Source organism: Austrofundulus limnaeus, unplaced genomic scaffold (assembly GCF_001266775.1).
Source record: "Austrofundulus limnaeus strain Quisiro unplaced genomic scaffold, Austrofundulus_limnaeus-1.0 Scaffold65, whole genome shotgun sequence".
NCBI lineage: Eukaryota > Metazoa > Chordata > Actinopteri > Cyprinodontiformes > Rivulidae > Austrofundulus > Austrofundulus limnaeus.
The window spans coordinates 84,290-105,398 of NW_013952467.1; the positions used below are offsets into that span (position 1 = coordinate 84,290).

At 41.2% G+C, this 21,109-nt stretch overlaps 1 protein-coding gene and 1 long non-coding RNA gene across 2 annotated transcripts in view; one reads left to right on the forward strand and one right to left on the reverse strand.

The window, feature by feature from the left end:
• The window catches only part of cenpx (centromere protein X), a 4,797-nt gene extending 2,375 nt beyond the window's left edge, over window positions 1-2,422 (forward strand). The window contains exon 5 of the mRNA XM_014010046.1: window positions 1,833-2,422. Coding sequence (XP_013865500.1) covers window positions 1,833-1,847 — 15 coding nt within the window. The 3' untranslated portion in view covers window positions 1,848-2,422. The remainder of the gene's footprint in view (window positions 1-1,832) is intronic.
• Window positions 2,423-8,751: 6,329 nt separating this feature from the next.
• LOC106518673 (uncharacterized) overlaps window positions 8,752-21,109 on the reverse strand; it is a 21,145-nt gene continuing 8,787 nt past the window's right edge. The window contains exon 3 of the long non-coding RNA XR_001310343.1: window positions 8,752-10,883. This is a non-coding gene — a long non-coding RNA (uncharacterized LOC106518673). The remainder of the gene's footprint in view (window positions 10,884-21,109) is intronic.

The window sequence follows — 21,109 nt, forward strand, 5'->3', positions numbered from 1 at the left end:
CTGATGCAGGTCACATTTAAAATGTAATGTGAACGTTCACACAAAAAGATCGGATTTTTTTCAAAAAATCGGAACTGAGCATTAAGACCTGCAGTGTGAACGTAGCCTAAGCTTCAAAATATCTGCTCAGATACATCATGCATAAAGGACAGTGTCATAACCTGTTAATTAAAAGGCAAGTTGCCACAATTAGGATAGGAAAGGAATATGTTGCAGAATACTATTGTACATATGAACAGCTAACTTGTAGCTGTTTGTGTCCAAACCGAAGGATCGTAAACTTTTAACTTCACAAACAAAATATTTATTTAACTCTGACTCTTCCCTATAATCTTCAAATAACTTTGTTATTCAAATCAAGCATGTAATTTACTAAATGTTCTCAGACGTAAGGGTCAGAACTATGATGTAAATAAATTTTGTTTTGTTTTGTTCGGAGTTTTTTTTTACAAATGAGTAATAAGTTGTGCTTCAAATTCACAGTTAAAATGAAATGCAGCAGGTTATGAGGGGGAGACTCTGTTATTATTATTATCTAGCTTCTCTGAAATAAATCCTCCTTGTTACAAAAACTCTTTCAGCTCATTATAGCTGACTAWGAATGAAATCTTGCTTTGTAGTCTATGGCTGTGTCTCAATTCACGGGCTCCATCCTCATGAGCGCTCATTTATCAGCAGCGTACGTCACCGCCCCGCGTCGAGTGCTGTGCCAATTCGAAGGCTCCTCCTCATGAGGCCGAGGAATGCGGCCCACAAAATCTCAAAAACCAAGGATGCATCCGAGTATCCTTCCCAACCGAGGATATCCCAGGATTCAATGCGCCGACAGCAAACTAAACAGAGAAATTAAGATTGTGGAGGTTTTTTTTTTTTTTTACCAAGTCGGCATAGTTTGGAAATTCATCACGGATGAAATAATTTGTTTTTAAATGTAAGTTTAACAACGTGGTTGATGAAATTCATGCTGCAAAAAGATGTTAAATAAAATTAAACTACAAGTACCTAATGTAGCTAAACCCAAATAATTAATGATTTTTTTTTGTTTATTTACTTGTAACATCTTAACTGTGAAGTTATTCTTCCAGTGAAAATACATGTAAATACATGTCCCAACGAATTTTAAGTCTGATATGAAACCAATCACTATGTAATGGGTAGGCCTGTCACAATAAACAATAAATCAATTAATCGTGTGATAAATGAAATTGAGGCAGATACATTAAAATGAAGACAATAAATTTCATTTGACTGCTTTTTTTGGTTTTCTTCGTGTCTCATTTTTTTTCACTTCTTAACGTAGAGAGGAGTGAACTCTGGTCTCAGGTATTTACCAGGCGCATGGTCTCTAACCTCTGTAGCATTAGAGCCCGTGAACACACCTTTAGCCAGAGGAGCGTCTTCAGTTTTCTGATGCTTTCATTCAGCTGCCGACACCTTGGGACTGCTGACAGTTGTTTTTTTTTTTCTTTTTACACTATGTACATTTTAATCTAAACTTCTGTTATCAGGGATTGTTATAAAATTATATTAGTTTAAACCGGTCTCCAACAATTTTATCATTTATCGCAATAATTTCTGAGACAATTTATCGTCCCGTAAAATTTGTTATCATGACAGGCCTAGTAACGGGGTAGCCTGTGGTCACGCAAAACGAAGGCAGTTTGATGCAGCGGCAGCTCACCCTACTAAACTTGTTTGTTGTGCAATATTAAACACGAGCCTAAAACAATGTTGTATGAGTATTATAATCTTTATTTACAATTTATTTGGTTTTATCATAATAAACAGTCTGATTTTATTAACCTACAGTTGTGCGTCTTTCTCCATTGCAGCTTCTGGATTTCTAGGATCGCCACAAGGTAGAGCCAGAGTGCTGCCAACATATTTCCACAAGCTTTATTTTGAATAAATGTTGTTGTATTTTTTTCCCCCCAATATTATTGCAATTGTATAATTACCCCAAATGTACAACTCTTCATTTTGTTTTGAATTTAAGTTGTGTGGTGTTAGGTTGAAAGCACAAGTGTTGTTCAGCAGCACTCCCCACCACTTTCACCAATAAGAGCCACCTGTGCTCATCTGTGGAACAACAGGTGCTTCCAGCATGCTCCGCGGCGCCCTTCATCAAAGCCTCCAGGAGCAGTTGGAAGCAATTAGAGTAATAAGGGGAGCAGCCAGTCCCTTAGATGATGACAAGTGCCAGGAAAAAGGAGTACCCCCTCCGGCCACTTTGAAGTTCCCTTTTGCTGTCCTGCGTGTTTGGTTAGAGGTAGGGGGAAGGGCAAAGGGGAGCTCCGGCACAGGGGGAAAGTTGAATTGGTGTGTGTGTGTGTGTGTGTGTGTATGTTTGAGTGCGCGCGTGTGTGCTTGTATGTGTGCATGCGTTAGCCAAACATGGCCAGAGACCACACGCGTAGATATTCTGTTTGAAAGGAAACATAACAAAACACATTGGAACATGGTCCAAGAGGAGCAGGGTGTAATTCTGAAGGTAAATAAACAAAAGAGGCGAGTAACAGAGGTGCTTTCTCTACTTTCATCACAGCAGAGAGGGAGAGGAGGAGAAGGTGGGGTGTGTGTGTGTGTGTGTGTGGGGGGGGGGGGGGGTTAGGCCTACAAGAGAGAGGCTAATGTGGGGTTTCCTAATCCAAGTGGCTCTTATGTTTTTCCACCAGCGGTGTATTTGACCAAAGTGTCTTTACTGTGAGTCAGCATAGCTACAGAACACCTCACACTGTTTATTTGTGTGGCTCTTGCGTGACTCACTGTTCGTGTACAGCTGGAAGCAACTTAAGTGAAAGTCAAGAATCCAGGTTCAGCTAGGTGTTCAAGGACACGGCACCTGGAGTTTGACCTAGCACCTCCTTTTTTTTTTGGGTTTATGTTTCCCAGAGGTGATTTTCATAGCAGGCCGTCAAGATGACTTGAGTCTGGATGGGCAATGTTTAGTTGAACATTTAACATGATTATAATCTTAAATACCAATTTTAAACATCAAAAGCTGCATTCTTGTTTACATTCTTACATATTATCACAAGAAGCAGCTGTTTAGGATCTTTCTATGTCACTGCTAAAATTTGTAGGCTTTGTAAAAGTTTTTTTTTTTTGATGTGACATGTATTTTTAACATGGAAGTGTTAACCCTTGCACCTCGAAATAAACTCTCTATTTCCACAAATCTTTTCTGTCTCTTCTGAAATATGAGCTGCTGCAGGATTGGGTYGCTGGCAATGTGGAGCACTACTGTATGACTCTTCTACTTATGCATCTTAATGGAACAAATTACATGTGAAGGCAGCGTTATTAAACATATGAAAACACTTAGGACAAGAATGGGGAGGGGCGTGCTTGAAAGTAATGAGTTAAGGCTTTTTTAAAGGCAGGGAGTGTTGACAGCTAGTCCAGACGCTTTGGAGAAGCTCTAAAGTGAGAAGTCTTTCCTAGGAGATGAAGGCTGAGGCGTCTCCAACCTTGCTGTATCTGTGCAGTTGGATTCAGGATTGCAGTGTTACATGGAGATATTGATATGGTGGTAGTCATTATGGGATTCTAATAGAAGGCAAATTCACATGCCAAGAAAATTCCCAATTTCTTATAWTGAGTTAAAGTTGGAATAAAATATAATTGACCACAAAAAATGTCTTATAAAGAAACCTTTGGGTCCCTTACTCTTTGTAGGTATGATTTGCCTAAATTGAAACAGAGCAATAATTTAGTGAGGTATGAATACTCATGATGCACCAAAATGTTTGTCTGGGGTGGAGTTGTCTAGATGAAGAGTCCCTGTGAGGAAATGTTGGGATCAGAGCCGATGTTTCTCCTYAAGTCTCCACTCATCAGCCTGTGGTTTGTTTTTACAAAATTGACATGACTTCTTGCATCTCTCCAGCTTTCTGTCAACTCAGAGCTCCTTTATTCTCAGGTCCAAATTAAACAGTAAATGGCCTGAACTTGTGTAGCGCTTTATCAAGTCCCTATGGACTCCAATGGGCTTTACACTTACAGTCATTCACCCATTCACACACTGATGGTGGTGAGCTGCATTGTAGCTGCCCTGGGGCGCACTGACAGAAGCGTGGTTGCYATGCACCAGTGATACAGGGCCCTCTAACCACCACCAGCAGGCAAGGCAGGTGAAATGYCTTSCCCATGGACACAATGACTGAGASTGATAGAAYGAGGGATCGAATCGACCAACYACCAGTTACAGGAYGACTCCACAAACCACTCCGCCCCGGCCGCCCCAAAAGTTCTGTCTATAAAAAGTCAACATGACAAATAGTTATAGGAAAGACACTGATAGCTGATTGTTTGGAGCCAACCAAAGTTAGRATAACTGTCACAGACAACTGACCTKAAAAAGTTCCCACCAAAAGTTTTACACACATTGGCTTACAATTTGCTGCGGTAGTGGCTAAAAATCATCCACAGCACACATTTTGAATGTGAGATCGCATGTGTTCCTTCAAGGACTCCTAAACCTAAAGCCTTTTCATTAAACCCCTTTGTCCTTATGGGCCAAAGACATCAGGAAATCCCAACCCTTCATGCAGCAACAGATGTCATGGCATCTGCCAGAGGTGTTACATWTCCCCTCATCTCTTCGGCTGCAAATAWATAATAATGAAAAAACCCGATGCCATCCATGTGTTGTGGAACGTATGTGCTTACGTGAATGTTGTCCTTCAACTGAGTCTGTGATGCATTAGTGCTCAGGAGACAAGGGCCCCTTGTGGCCCCCTCATGGGCATACAGCTGTCTAACCATGTAGGAATGCTGCAGGGGATGCAGAGTTTGTGCGTTCCTCGTGGATGCCCCACGCGAGACTCCTAACACATGAAAAACATGCTCATGTTTATACAAAAAACAAACCACTGCCGCAAATATGTTTTTTCCTGAGAACTTGCGTGTGGAGAGAATGCGAATGCAGGGACGGCATCTCTGCTGAATGTATATATTCATCCAGGACATGCGGATTTCTGGGAGGCCCCAGGTCTCTCACGAGGGGTTTTTTTGGGCGAAGGAGCCACGAGGCCCACACTAGGGGTGATTAGAACATACCTGGCAGTTTGAGCCACTCGTGCGCTCTGCTGGGATCAGTCCTAAATGGTTGTGGCGCTTGGCTGTTAGTCTGAGGCTGCTGGTTTGCTGCTGTGCTCCGTGGATGGGCCAGAGCTTTGTTAGCCACGGGGGACGGAAAAAGACTCTTCCGGAACCAGTGAGGTGGATGATAAGGTCGAGGACCTTGGCACGCAGCTGAAAAGGGGGGATAAGGGAGCAAGAGAGATGTGCAATTAGGCCAGCAGCTGGGTTATTTCTGGAGCACTTACTTTAACTGCATTGCCCTCGTCTTCCACCTGCAGCCACCTCTACCCTCCATCTTCACTTCTCTCTTCTGAGTGGTGGTAGGGTCAGCAAAAGCAGGGTAATCCCCTTACATAACTGCGCCAACTCAACAAGACGGTTCAATTAAAAATTTGGGGCATCTAAAAATAGCGACGTAGGTCAGGCGAGGTGACGTCAAAAGAGGTGGAGGTAAGCAGAGCGCTCTATTTTTGGGACTCATCAAAACCAACGATGTAAAAATACTCACCAGATCCGTCAGTCATGCTTAGAGAAGCTGAGGACCCCGAAGGTCAAGCATTAGCCGGGATGAAAGGGCCAATGTTTAGTGATATTTAAAAATAAGTCAAGTAATGACCAAAATCTCTTTAGTTGGTGGCAGGTGGTTCAGTGTGAGGTTGACCTTTGGGAGATTTGTTACAGGATTTCATATGAAACACTCAGCAGTGGGCTAATATTTTTGCAGTGGTGCCAAAAGTAAAGTGGAYTGGATGAGTAAAAAAAATAGGGCAATTTGGTGTCTGACTTTAATAAATTTACCATCTGACTGAATTAACTTGTGCATACGATTGTTCCTAAAAATCCCAAGCCTTTGAAAAAAAATAGGTTAGTGTAGGGGTCAAATGTGTCTGTCTTGAGTTTCTTCCACAAATCCAGAAGTCAGCACTTTATGTTCATCCTCAAAGTGGAGGTGGTGTGTGTGGTGGTGGTGGTGGTGGTGGTGGTGGGCAACACCGTAACTCTAATTAGCCTTAGTGAGTCAACAGGATAGCTTTCATGGGGACAAGAGTTCGTGTCAAATTGTAAGAAAGGTCAGGATGTGAGGGTTAGAGGTCACAATGCAATGTTGGTGCTTGGTTTTAATAGCTTCCTCTCTGTTGCGTTCTGAAAACATGAGCTGTATTCCTGCGTGATGCAGTTCAAAGCAAACACACTGGTACAGGAACAGGATTTTTGCACTTGATAGTGAAGCAATGTTGATCAWAACACCTGTAAAACCTGACACAGTGGCTTTGTTTGTTAATACAAGTTGTGTATAACTGGTCATCTCATAACTGATGCAACTGTGTACAATGAGGTGTCGTCTCTTTGAGAACAAGAAAAATTAAAAAGCAACTTGGATTCATTTTTATTTTCTGGCTTCAAAAAGGGAAACTGGAGGTGATTTACTGTCATCTGTCTTAATACCAGACTGGAAATAAACCAGAGCTGCTGGAAAAATAGTTTGTAGAAGAGGAGAACAGAGTTACCACATCMCACAAACTTCACTTTGAATGATGCACGAGTTAGGGACAGATTGGGTCCAAGAAAGCTTCAAATGCTCTTAACCTTAGTGAGAMTTTCTAGCAATCAGGGTGCCGACACAAGCAGCTTCTGACCTGGCCAGATTTGTTCTTCCTTCATCTAACAGAATGGAAAGGGCAATGTCAGTTTCCAGACATAAAACACAACCCACTGCCAAAAACAGCAAAGAAGCAGATCCACTCCCAATGAACTGTAATTTAAAATAATGCCTCTCCTGGAAAAACACCAATAAATTTAAAAGGGCTTCAAAGGAGCCGCTGGAGTTCTCGCTTCTCTTTGCGTAAAACAAAGCACCGGCATGTTCAAAAACCTGCTCAATCGCTCGTGCAGCGAGCAATAGTCATCCTTAATATGGTGTTAGATACAAGCACACAAATCTGTTAAACACCAAATCAGCTTTAGGATCCTGTCATTTTTTAAACAGAAATTGTAATAATATTATTTTTTCGTTACAATTATTGTGAAGTAAATCTATATTGCTACTTCTAACATAAATAAAAGCATAGACTTGAGCAAGCAGATATCCTTTAATTTTTTTMTTTTTTTCTTTCGCATTCATTCCCTACATGGGCTGGTGGGTTGAGGAGATTCATGACGCACATCAGTGGAAGTGCAATATCCTGCATCCTGATTCTGTCAGAAGCCACAGCCGGGACATGTCTGAATGCCTAAAGAGAAAAGGCCAGGTGTCCCTTTTAGTCGTCCCCTACTACCCCCTTGTCCTCACTCCAATCCAATGCTGATCTTACTATTAGCACCAGGGAGCTGCCACCCCTGGTCCAGGATCCTGAATCACTGAGCTGTGGAGCTGTGTGGAAATGAGAACTTCGTTGATTTGCACTCATTGCCTGACTGAGGAAATTAGATCAAAAGAAGAAACAGTTCATTTAGCGTGGCTCTATGAAGGGCCATGAGGTATTTAAGCAGGATGCAATGATTTGCAAATCTAAAAAAACAGTATTTTATATAGAACAATACTGTTTAAGGACAGATGATGTTGTACCTTTACTATGTTTCATTGGGAATAAAATCCAGGTTTGTGAGATTTGCAMATCATYGCATTCTGTTTTCTTTCTTTCTTTTTYCCYCCACATTTTACACAAYATCCCAATTTTTTTCTTTCGATCTGAGGCTGTACAAATTCCTTAAATTGTTAAAAGTGTCAATTCTTTTTCCTGGGAAAAAAATCATGTTTTTCAAATTAAAGTCTGAATAAACCTGGCTTTTATTTTTATTTTATTAAACCTCAACCAGAAATATTAAATGATGGTTACTGAAAACTTTGTTATAAATTGTGAAAACAGAACTGGAAACAGTATTACTTTATTTTTTTATTTAAGAAGTAAACTTATTTAATCCTACCATTTATCTATATTATTTCCTACACAGAATGTAATGTCTTCATAATATATTATTAATAGTATTGTATTATAATATATGTATACATTTCTATACGAGGAATAAATTCATAGCAAAACAATCAACAGTATTCACAACCCCATAAGCACAAAGTTTAATGGAGTCTTGATGACTTCAGGGGTGTATATTAAGTGAAGGTTTTCTGATGAAGAATAACAAATTAAACCAACCTCAGGTAAAACACATGGTTTGAGTCTAAGTCTAAACTGTAATTTATGGAATAAACACAAAGACTCAGATTAGCTCATTCAACCTTTTTATCAGTCATGCAGCAGTGGTATGTGTCTGACCCTTGTGGCTCAAAAGCTAAAAAGGTTTGGATGTAGAGCTTCTGGACCTGGTGTTGAAAACACAGAAAGGAACTTACTATTTACTTCACATTGAGGTCATGAAACACTATATTTGCTGACAGGTGCCTTATGTCCTTCCCTCTTCTGTCTTAGCTGAAGAAATATTGTCTCAATGTAAAAAGGAAGGTCAKATGGTTTGCAAGAATGTTACAAAAACAGCCATCAGAAGCATTTTGYGTTTCTCTGCATTTGTGACACAGAGACGGGAAGTAGACCTTGTTCATCCGCAGCTGAGTAAACTACTTAAGTCTGTCTTATATGGCCACAGACATGAGTTTTGAAATGGRAAATCCCCCAAATGTGGTAATGATACACACGGACAAACACAGCCATGTTTGATTGASCGACTTCCTTTTATTATTTTWTAATGTCTTTGAAGTTTTGGGTGAGATCTTTGTGAACTTTCTTCAATTTCTGCACCTTCTACTGACTCAAATACCAACAATAAAACATCCCAGACATCTTTCTCAGAGTTGTATCCATCTACACCGAAATCTTCTCCAGCAGCCAGAGCATTTGAAACCTTCTGTTGTCGTCCAAAACCAGCTGCAGCAAAACTGACCGCAAGAAGATAAGCTGTGGATCTGTTTACTGCACAGCCCATGAATGAGGCCTAATTGCTCTTAAGTGGAGCTTGTAGGACAGATGTTAAGGTTGCATCCTTCCACCTCGCTCACAGTGATGGTTCRCAGACTGTTTACACACTTTTCATTCATCTGTGCTATGACTATTTCCAGTGGGGAGTTTTTTTTTTTTTTTTCACCAGCCCAGGTGGCTTACAGAGCCATGGCCCTTCTAGCATGTGGAGCCCATGCTCTTCACCCTCTGCTTGTTTCGTGACTGCGCACAAGCAAACAAATAAAAAGTGAAGATGTATGCTGAATCCATAGACGAGCAAACCTCGCGGTTCTGGGATCTAAACACGCTGATGACTGTATATACGTGGGGCGAGTTGAACAAGTGACCCAGAACATTACGCTTTGATCTGCTAATTACAGTGGAAAACAACCTGGGAACCAAAATCGCTGTGATCAGACTAACTCCATTACCTGAGTTTTCCACTTTGCATGCCATGAAAATGCTCTAGATGGAATTGTTGAGATCAAACAGGTGAAAATATCAAATCGGATTTTTTATGGGATTTAGAGTGCTCCAAACATGATGCTTGAAAACCTGTATATTGTAACAGTAAACAATGAAATGGAAAATTTATTGAAAAATAACACTTTATGGAAAACTGTAGGAACTTCTGTAGCTCCAAGGTCAGTGCCATGAACTTGAAATCCTGAAACCAGGTTCAGTCCTAGGTTGCATCTGGATGCGCATCTGTTATAATAGATTTACCAATTTTTTTAAGTTTGATGACCCTGCAGAAGGGAGCAGCCAACAGAAACACAACTTTTAAGTTTCAATGGACACTTTAATTGATGCTTTTCATTCTGTTAGATAGTTTTTGTGTTGTTTTGTAAATAACTGTTGAAACTGGAATCCCATAATGTGCAGAAAACAGATTAAGTTCTTAGATGAATGTTTTTTTTTTTTGGTTGAAGTAAATTATTACAACCGAAAAAAATGATTGTATCTGAAACTCAGTTTATTAGTTACAAAATGTCTTAGTTTTGTCCTTTAAAATATTTTGAAAAAGTTTTATCAAAAAGGTTCACCCATCTGTTTTTGTTTGCATAAAAATACAACTTTCAAAATTTTCAAAAAGCCTTTGTTGATCCTGAAAGACATTAGCTGCACATTGTTGTCTTTAATTACAATTAAGCGCTGAGCCCACTGAACAATAAGATTCAGACTGAAGGGGATGTTTTCAGCTTTAATGAGGCCCTGGGTGAAAAAAAATGGGTCTGCTGTGTCGGCACCACCAAAGGCGGCTGCACAAATTTTACCTCTAGTGAACCTGAGTGGTCCTGCGGGGATTTGATGGGTTGAGGGAATACAAACGGTCACTTTGCAGCTATGGGAGCGAGAAGGGCTGCTGTGGCATCAGTAGCCCTTGCTGTGAAAGTCCAAGCAGACACAAGAAAGGTTGCAAAGCCACAGTGTAAGGTGCATGGCACAGACAGTTGCTCTCAGCCCAGCAAACAGCTGGTGGTCTTTCACATCACCCTGAATGCAAGACTTAAAATATGAGTTTTTCTTTGTAAGGGACAAAAACAAACAACATGAACTAGCATGGCTACAGAAAGRCGTGATGTAGCGCAAGAAAAAAAATGCAATGACACCTGTGAACTCCAGGCCTTTGGGACTGGGACTGTGAGGGGTACATGGTTCACAGTCTCACATCGAGTACTCCGCCAGCAGGCCCCCCATCCCAGTTACTTTGATTCTTTATTCACCAATCCCYTTTCGTAACCCCCCTGCCATTCCATCCTTAAGTCCAGCTGATGGGGGCTCTTTTGTCCAACAGCACCCGGGCAACAACTTCAAAGAGCCCGCATGTGTGTAAATGCAGAGTGCCTGAAAAACAAAAAAAAAGAAAAAAATTGAAAAATAAAGAAGTCCCAGAGGGGATGAGAGAGATTCACAGCAGCACCCCTGAGAGGGCAGGAAAACAATCTACTTTAGGAAAAGAAAGAAGCAAGCTGCTTTGTACAGGAGGGAAATAAAAAAGAGAATAAAGGCAGATAACAAACTTTATCTAAGACATTCGTCATCATTTGRTGTGATGAAAAGGTGTGGGATGGGTCATTCTTGGCTTAATGACAACAACAAACACACAAACAAAGACATTAGGCTTTGGGTAATTCCATAATGACACTTTCTTTGTCCTGGACCATCAAAGCCCATTAGGAGACAGTGAAAGGCCTTCCTTTGCCGTTCCTGACCACTTCCTCACTTGGTGACAGCTGAATTGGTGGACAGCTAGATTGTTGTGCAAGACAATGTCATACTTTTAGTCTGAATGCCTTGCTTTGATCTCACGGGATGCCCTTGAAGGTTCATCAATGAATGATATGTTAACAACCAGTCTTGTTATTCTAGTTTTATTCTCCGCTTACTGCCCTGTCACTCAGGGCACCATGGGGAAGGTGGGAGGGAGGGGTTTAGGGAGACAAAAGCCTTTCATCTACACCCCCCGCATGCGAGACTCCCATAGAGTCGTCCCAGGCATGGCAGCACGCCTTGTCTCTTCCCCACAAAGTGCCCGCCAGTGACATGCTGACTCCAGAGCTTGGCACCAGGTCTTCAGTCAACCCCTCTATTCAGCAAGATGAAGGAAACACGACTGCATCGTGCCTTCAGCTTCTAATTAAAAGTCCTCAGCCTCAAAGAGCATCTCCATCTTAATGTTAGGCTTCCATCTTAGGCATCTGTTTAATACCCTCTCTGTGTCCCATCACATGTGGACACGAGAGGAAGAGACACATTAGGACTACAAAGAACATGTGTCCAATCAAGGATTAGAGTTTCATTCCAGCCTTAATGGGCTAATTGCCGGATTGACCAGATCAAAATCACTTTGTTCAGAGATCAAGACCATTGTCTTCCTCCTGCCTCACTTACTCGGTTGCACAATAACGCGCCGAAAACTGGGGAGAGAGAGAGAGAGAGAGAGCAGAAGTCATGGAGCTAAGATGAATGTGGCTCATGTTTAGAGAGCATGTTGTGTGATTAAGGGAAACCCATATCAAACACTGTGGCTCAAGGAAACCACCAGTTGAAAAACAAGATGTTTCTTCGGTGCAGAGTGGAGCGCACTGGGGATACTATTCAGAAGGCAGCCCAGCCCAGAGCTAAACCCGCCTGTCTGTCTCCGGAGACAAACAGTGGAATAAGAGGCGACATACTGTAGATTGGAAAAGCACTTGGAACCCCTTCTCAATGAGAAAGCAGGACGAGCTCCAGACATTAATGGGGGAAAGTGAGTTGTTTAGGTGCCCTGAGATGACTTTGGTTTTGAATTGGAGCGATTTACAGAAATTTTGACTAGATCAAAATTTCAACATGAATGAAATTACAACTAATAGAGGCCTACCATTTCTTGAAGGAATGCATTGTTCTTGCTGCCTTTCATGCCAGAGTTTTAAACGAAAATCATGCTGTTTCCATCAAATCCTGAAAGTGGGATGTCAGACAAAATTACAAGATCTTGCAGTCTGTGCTCAAAGTATATAAGAATAACTTGCAGCTACTACCACATTCAATTTGAGCTCAACTTCTGTAAAGCTGACTAAGTTTAAACTATTTGTATGTGTGTGTGTGTGTGTGGGGGGGGGGGGGGTAGGTCCCAGATCAACTATAAATATGTGTCTAATTTTTACTATCTGAAAGTAAAATAAAATAAAATGAGACACCTTGCTAACTGACGGTCAAGGTTGACTCCAGTAGTTAATGACAATCGGTGATCAGTTGGCGCTTGGAGTATGAGTTGAGGAAAACTCTCAATTATTTCCACACCAAATTGCGTCTTAATATTTATAAAATTCACCAAATCATAAACTTTATTTTCTGTTTGTTGAAGCTTATTTGCTGTGGCAGCCATGTTACGCTGGATTGATTCCAAAAGTTAATGACATTTTCAGTTTCACTAAAATCTATCCAAATATGCAATAGGTATTTTACTAACAGGCACACAAAATTATCATTTGTCTTTTGCTTTTCAGAAGCAAATGATAAAGTCAGATTTTATGTAATGCTGACTTGCTCTAACTTTCTGCTAAATGTGAATACATGCTTATATTGTTTAATTTGGATGTAAAACATTTATCGGATTATTAAAAGCAGACAAGAATTTGTGGTACATAAATAGTTTTCTTGATGTTTGAATGTGTTTATCCAGATCCTTAGAAAATTCCTTCATATGTTTGTAGGGAATGTATGGAGAACAATGTTTTTTTTTTCACTCAGAGAACTCATCTGGACAGAACTAAAATATTGCAGCCACATGTGTGAGCTTGTTTACTTGACTTTTAACTGAAGGAATTTCATGATTTCAACAACAACAACATAACAGACTAAATTATTAGCATGTTAAGGCAGTACAAAGTCTGCATGTGTCGACCAACATCAGAGCTCGTCCTGGCTGATCGCGCAAGACGACTATATGCTCATAAGACGTCTCACACACACTGAGTTCCACAATCTCTTAGGTAAAGACATGGAAGGTTTATTTCAAAAGCTGCAGTCCTGGAAATTCATCCGTTGAAACAATAAACTTTCAACTTTTCTGCTTCTCTTTTCATGCCGGGACCACATCAAACAAATCCTGAGGTCAACAGGGGTCAGCGAAAGGATTTGGATAATGATGAGGCTCAGAAGAACAAAAAAAAAAAAAAAAGACTGAGGGTGGTGAAAGGTATATGCTAAATAATAAGGGGAGGGGAGCTGATGGGAACAGAGGAGAGAATGGATCTGGCAGAGAGTGGGAAGGTGCAAAGGGTAGGTCGTGTAACGATAGACCCTCCTGATTACGTTGTTGCACAAATAAACAGGCCCTCTGCAGGCTCCCCGAAGTCCAGCTGCAGCGCGGAAGAGGAAGGCTTTTATTTCAGGGGACTGAGGTCGAGCCAGGAAAGTGATGCGATGGGGCCTGGCTGTCTACCCGCACAGTTTCCCCACATCTCCATCAGCAAGTCAATGAACACAAGAACAGGGGCAGCCTCTCCCCTGAGAAGCTCATTGATTGTTGTGCTCTTACAGACAAGCAGCCATCGACATGTGGATCAAAAACCATCAATCTCAAAAAGCTACAAAGAGGAGGAGTTTTGATGTTGTTTTTTGATGAAGAGAAGCCATCTGTATGGAGTCAAATACATGTTTGCTGAGTAACAAGGTTCAGATCCCCTCTAGTCACATCTGTAATCATCTTTCCTTCACCTCTGACTATTACAGGATCCTGTTCCTCTCTCCTCACCATGTCCTAAAGCTGTCAAGGGCCACATCAAGGCATGCCCCCGCCTAATGTATGCACCCACCACCCTCTTATTAGGCCATCATTAGATAAACAAATCCAATTCCTGGTGAAATTGATCAAAGGACTCGCTGCTAACCCCGTGGCCAATTTCAAGTTGGCAAAAATCAAACACAGCTGAGGTCATGAAAACAGAGGAAGCAGACATACTGTCCCTGAGTAGAGGCGACAGTAGCCATGTTTCCATCCAATTGTAATGTGAATTTAGGCAAACTTTTAAAATGTTGCAAAAAAAAAAAAAAAGAAATGTGAACTAGGCGTGTTTCAATCTACTGGTTTGGAGCAAATCAACCAGGCAACACAAAGCTAAATTTCATCTGACGTTGACGTTACGCATGGCTGTAATAAGTAGGATGTAAACTAGCAAGGATCACACATCTCGGGACAATGGGGAGAAATTTTCCGGAATGTGTTGCTATTGGGCAAGTTATAATCATTAACTAGTTTTGGTGTTGTTACATGTTGTCTGGAGGCACAGAGAAAGAAATGCAATGCTTTTGGGAAAATTTGGGAAGGCGCAGACAGCAGAAACAGCTGATAAATCATGTGAGCTAAAAGTTTGCTACCACCTCAAGCGAGCATAAAACCTTTTTTGCAAATTTGAGGAACTTTTTTTTTTAATTTTGCCATGTCCATCAACATTTTCTAACATACTTAAAAATGCAAATAAAAAAAACCATTTATGGAAACAGGTGAGGACAAGAAAGAATGCAGTGGTTTGGAAACATATACTGATATCAACCATGCATATTACCCTTATTTTCATGATGAAACTGCACATGTGCACCTGTTCGCCACCACCATCTTTGACAGCTGTAGACAGTGAACGCCCGAGTCTTTGGAAGTAACACAAAGGGCCTGACTCCAAGTTGTAAAACTCATTTTGGCTTCTGATCATGGTTATGACAGCTTGGCTGCACCATGTCTATGAGAATGATACATGTGTAACCCAACCCCGCTCTTTTGGATTTCCCTCACAGATAATTGCGTCACCACGAGCAAGCATTGGCATATTTTGCAGTGTTTCTTTTTCCAAAGCCCTAAAGTAAACTTTTTTTTAGCAGATCACACTCGCCTCAATTGTTTGAAAGCTCTCCAGACACATGCAAAAAAAAACTGCAGTTACTGCTGAAGATCATTTAATCTACATTTATGCATGTTAAACGCTGGTATTAATGTCTTTATTTAAATTTTTTTTTCAAATATCAGACCTTTAATGAAGGCAATGTGCCCTCGTTCACGTAATTAGTTCATGCACACACATTCTTTAAAGTTGGTGAATTGTAATCAAATGATTGACCTAGAATAATCAGATAGCTCTCTCATCAGACCACCCACAGAGAAAAGAGCAAAAGATGGAACTCAGACTTTCGCGTCACCATTGTTATAGAAACAACAGAAAGAGACAGAAGGACTTCGTTTCAACCCTTCAAAAAGCAGACCTCTAACAGTGATGTCTTAAGTGAGTTGGCATGAGGTGCACTCTTTAATTTGTCCAAACGTCTGATTGCGATGCAAATATAATAAACATTAAATCGTACCTCCTACCATTTCTGTCATTGTCGGTGTTGCAGGCTTGTAATGGGGACAGAGTAGCTCGGAGCGAAGCTGCAGCTTTACTCTTAAATGATCCTGAAAATGATAGGCCTGCTCTAAATTTAGCCTCTTGTGTTTCTGAAAGACCTTTTACCATCTTAGCTGGAAGGGGGAGACATAAACAAAGCTGGCAGAGTTCAGAGAGGCATGCAATGCCTGCACTGTGTCGCCTGAGATACAAACCATGGGGGCCAGAAACAAATTGTGGAAGGGAGCGGAAGGGGGTGGGGCTGGGGGGGGGGGTACTGAAACACCACATGAAGGTTTCAGACACCACCGGAGAGTCTAGCTGGGGCTTGCGGCTCATCATATAGACCCAAAACAACTCCCATATTAGACAAGAGGACACCATCAGGAGGCATCAAGGCTTTGAAAATAGTTTGATTGAGGACATATTTTTGAGGACTGAGGAAAGTCAATGTGTCAAGTTCTTCATCAAAAACCCATTTTCCTCTTAGTCTGAAGTGTTGGGTTGAGAGTGGCAGTTGGCGGGTAAAGAGTAAAGCCAACCCAACCCAGTTTCTCTAGTCTTAGCTAATTACAGGACCACAAGTCATCTAATTTTTGACGGGTTCAAAGAGATCTGAGTGTCCTCTTCTGTAATTTCAAATGACTGATTTCTGTTATTAATTATACATCTTAACCGCCTTTGAAGAACGCTGCAGACTATCCTTCATCAGGAAGACATCATGTCTACAGAAAAAAAAAATCCCAACATATTTAAGATTCAACTTATTGGCTCCAATAAATCAGAGCTTTTAGGAAAATCAGCCCCCTGTCTTAATGTATTATCATTATTATCATTATAGCTCTGCTCTGGGTTTGCTAGCACAACATTCGTGTCTGATGTCGGTGCATCACTTTCGTTTCATAAGGACTTTGAAAGCAGAGCAGGGGTTGTGATTGAAGTCTAAGATCTGCCCCCGAGCTGTACTTTGAGGACGAAACCACGGAACCACAGATAATGCTTTACAGTCCACTACTCTCAAGTGCTGTCATCAGATTTTCACTTTGTAGGATACTTGAAAAAGATTGTCGTTCCGAGTGGCTTCGGAGCAAAAGGCACTGCGCTGATGTCGAACTGGTGACACTCTTTGTAGTAAACATAAATCAGACCCTGCATGTTGTGAAGCCTCGAACCTGGGAAATATATTAACGCGCCACAAGAAGGTTCAAGCGTGAGGGACGAGGAGGAGACATTACAATCTCTAGACTGACAAACATCATTGACATTGTCCTTACTGTCATCGAGACTAATCTGGTCTGAGTTTATGGAAAGAAAACAAAGGCATCCCAGTGTCGGGTGCACAATAAAAAGAAAACCACCTCTGTTGACTGGTCAAAGATGAGAAAAGGACGAGACAGAAGTTCAAACACAGCAGAGCCTCTTCCTTGTCTACTTTCCACTCGGGCAAAGACTTTTTAGGAGACAGAGGAAGGCATCTCCCTTTCATCCCTTTACCACAGACAAACATAGACATATAAAAACATCCTTGTTGAAAAGTGGCAATAGTCCTTTTAATTCCAGACAAACCCAATGTGAAGAAGTTAATTACAGAACAGGGGCAACCCAGCCCTTTAGAAAATTACACTTACAGTAAGACCTTTGAAGGGAGTACATCCTTTATCCTATTCTGTCTTTTGTTAAATGTTTTGTCTCCTTTAAAGAATGCCATTGACTGCTGTGGTTTCCAGTGGGTCTCAGTTTTTTCTCCATCCCTTTTAGGCATCAAAGGAATATCTTTCGGACACACACAGACGGGGAGAAATGTTTCGGTGCCTGTAAAATGTCTTGATTTTTACAAGGTTTTTTTCTGCATGATTGATAACTGGTCCAAGATTTGGATTAAGACAAATTTTTAATGTTGAAAAAACATTCTGTGGAGCAGGTGTGTGGTTGTTTCTCCTTGTGGTTTTAGGCTATGATTGATGTTTATCAGAATGTGCTCTGTGGGGAGGAATTAAGATATGCACTTTGTGGTGAATGAAGTTTGCGCAACACACGTTTTACTGTCTTTCAGTAAAAATGTTGTCAACTTATAAACGAGTTCTTTTTATGCCCTGCTCGAAAACAAGACAGGTGCCTCTTTAAACACTGCTCCAAGTTGCCATATGCCAATAAAAATAATCATCAATCAGCCATTAACACATGTGATGTAATTACACCATGCTCAGGTAAAACTCTGAGTTCATCCATGATGTAATGTTCAAAATTGAAAGCAGATTTTTAATAGCCAGTTTTATATTTTAAAAAAGCTGGTTATAGTTCAGTCAGTTTTGCAACATTGAACTCAATTCGTGTGTGGTCGTAGCTGAGACTGAACTCCAATACGTATTCTGAGCACAGATTGCACGAGGTCTTTATTAAGAAATCGTCTGTCTGTTAGCAAAATATCTCATGGACCACTGGATGGTTTTTATTGACACCTTCAAGAAATAACAATAGGAGGTTCATCTACAGCTGATTAACCTTTGGAGCCAACCCAGTTTGAACTGGAATGCCACAGCCAACTGACATTCAAAAACACAAAACTGGCTCTAATTCAGTCATATTTACAGATATTGTGCTAAACTTTATTTTGATTGTAACTGATAGTCACAACACATACTCAAAATGCCACTCAATGTGAAACCTCTTTGTGCAAAACTTTGCCATTAACTGTTAGAATTAACATTGTTTGTCTGTTGGCAAAATATTTTAAAAACCACTTGACGGATTTTACCAAAACTTACAAAAGTTAATCATTGAATGTACAACTACAATTGATTAACTTCAGGAGTCAATTCAAGTCCAGATGGCCACCAACGCTAATCAAACCCAACACAAAAACTTAGTTTTACAGATATTGAGTTACAATTTGGCAGGGTATTAACTGAGTAATTTACACCAAATACTATGAGTGTGACTTCCTGTGATATTGCATGAGATTGTGCATAAAACTGACTTCTCAGCTTAAGATGATAAAAAAATGCTGACATGAAATGTGGGGGGTGACATGCATTCTGTGAAGGAATGCTAAGCCTTTTAATATCCAACAGCAGCTTTGGAATCAAGCTTGAACCCACATTTCATCTTTAACTTCCTTTCAAGCCACTGTGGGTGATGTTCTGCCAGGTCTAAGCTGAGGAGTTGGGTTCACCAGTAAAGCAGCTTGGTCTCTTGTGATCAAATGCTTTTCTTATTTCCCACACAAGAACAACCGCTCTGATGGATGGCACCTGTCTGCCGACACACTTGGGCCTTCCATGGTACCGTGGGTGCAAGCTGCTTTTTGTAACAAAGTCATAAAACAGAGAAGAAAACAAGTCAAAATATCTTACAGACACATTTAGTATGATCAACCATCAAAATGACCTGACAAAGTTAGCTACAACTTGATATTTTGACCCATTCTTACTGTAACTGGACTTATGAGACAAAAATATCTTTTAAATTCAATTCTTTTTGATTTAATTGAACAGGTGAGTTTGATGCTGTGATTATTAGGAAGTGAAGGAAGGATTCTCCACCGTGCACAGGGAATTTAAACCCTATAGAGATACACTGCCTCAAATCCAAAGTTTGCCTGTGAAAAATTGGTGGCAGGAAGAAGCCTCAGTGGAGGACCAATAGAATGTCTCAAACTACGGCAACCCAGAATAAAAGAGACAAACATCAAAGTCAAAAAGGCTTGTTGTTTGATCTCCCTGAGTTTGTTTTTTTTTCCTCTCTTTTCAACATCGCTCTGGCCTGTTTACACTCTGGTCTTCATTATCCTGCTATGCCCTTTAAAATCATTAAATTCTATCAGGGTTTGACATGGGGAGGGTTTCAGATATAGACTAAAAAAAGAAGTGTACAATAAGTAATCCACTGCCCAATGTTTTCCAGTCAGTGTCACAGAATTTCCCACCAAACGGCACATCTCATGTGGTATTCTGTGCCGCTTTGCACAAAAGAGTTTGGCGGTTTTAATAAACGTTCTGTTCTTCAGGAAGGCATATGGCTTTGCAAAATGGAGATAAAATCCAGAGTCACCAAACCTCTCCATCCTAAAATAGGATAAATCCCAAAACATAAAAAAAGCAGCTATTAAAGTGTTGGAGAGCTACACGGTAGGCATTAAAACTATGATTTTGGCTGCTGGGAAAAGCCTTTCAGAAAAAGTACGAGCTGAAATTAATGTTAGGAGCTGTTTTGATCAAAGTGAATCAAAAGTGCACTGTTGTGCCAATAAAAACCTAAAAAACACAGGCGGTTTCAGAGAAACTACTGGATGAAATAAATCCAGCACGGGTTTCTGCCTGTGGTTTATCTGAGCGTTCCTTGTGTTTGTGTGTGTGTGTATGGGTGTTGTCAAGCATGCGTGTATATGAAGCCTCAAAGAGACACGGCCACTTGTGCCCACTGTGTCTGGTGGAGCTCGTGACAGTGCCTGTTTAACTCCCCCATCAGAGAACCGTTGCACAGAGCCCATCACGCAACCCACAGATGTCCCACAGAACAGCCAGGATTGTGCCGCAACCAGAGGAGAGCAGTAATACACATCATTCCCACCCCACACACGCAGATAAACACAGAGGCAAATGCAGGAAGCTGCAGTGAGTCTCTTCTCAGTGAACTTTGTTCATAAACTTGTCTCTTGAAATTTGAAGATGTTTAAAGGGCCAATATTATGTGTTTCTCAGGCATTTATTTAAATACTATACCATAATAAAGTATCTATGTCACCTTCATCTGTTATTAAAATGCTGTTTGTATCTTTAAATAGAAAATAAACTTATCTTCTCATCACTTCATCTTCTAAACACCTTGAAATTGGCCTCTGTCTCTTTAAGAACCACCTTCTGCCTTGTATGTCGTTGATTGAGTGGGGGTGAGGATGAGGGTGGGATAATGCGATTGTGTATGCCCCTACTGCTGGTCTATCTGGGGGCCCGCTGCTACTCGGCCCCCTGGTGGGGTGTGCGGCTGGCCGCCGGCGTGCTGGGGGTTCCCGGGGTCTGGAACTGGGCACTGGGGTGTATGCCGGCCTGGCCTKGTGACTGCCTGCTGGGGCTCGGGACCTCTGGACCTGTCGGGCTTTGGCCTGGCGGGGGTGCGCCCTGGGGGCCCGGACCTCTGTGCCCTTTCCTGGTCTGCTTTGGTATGGCGGGTGCCGGTGGGGCCCATGAGTTTGTTGCTGCTGGCCCCGGG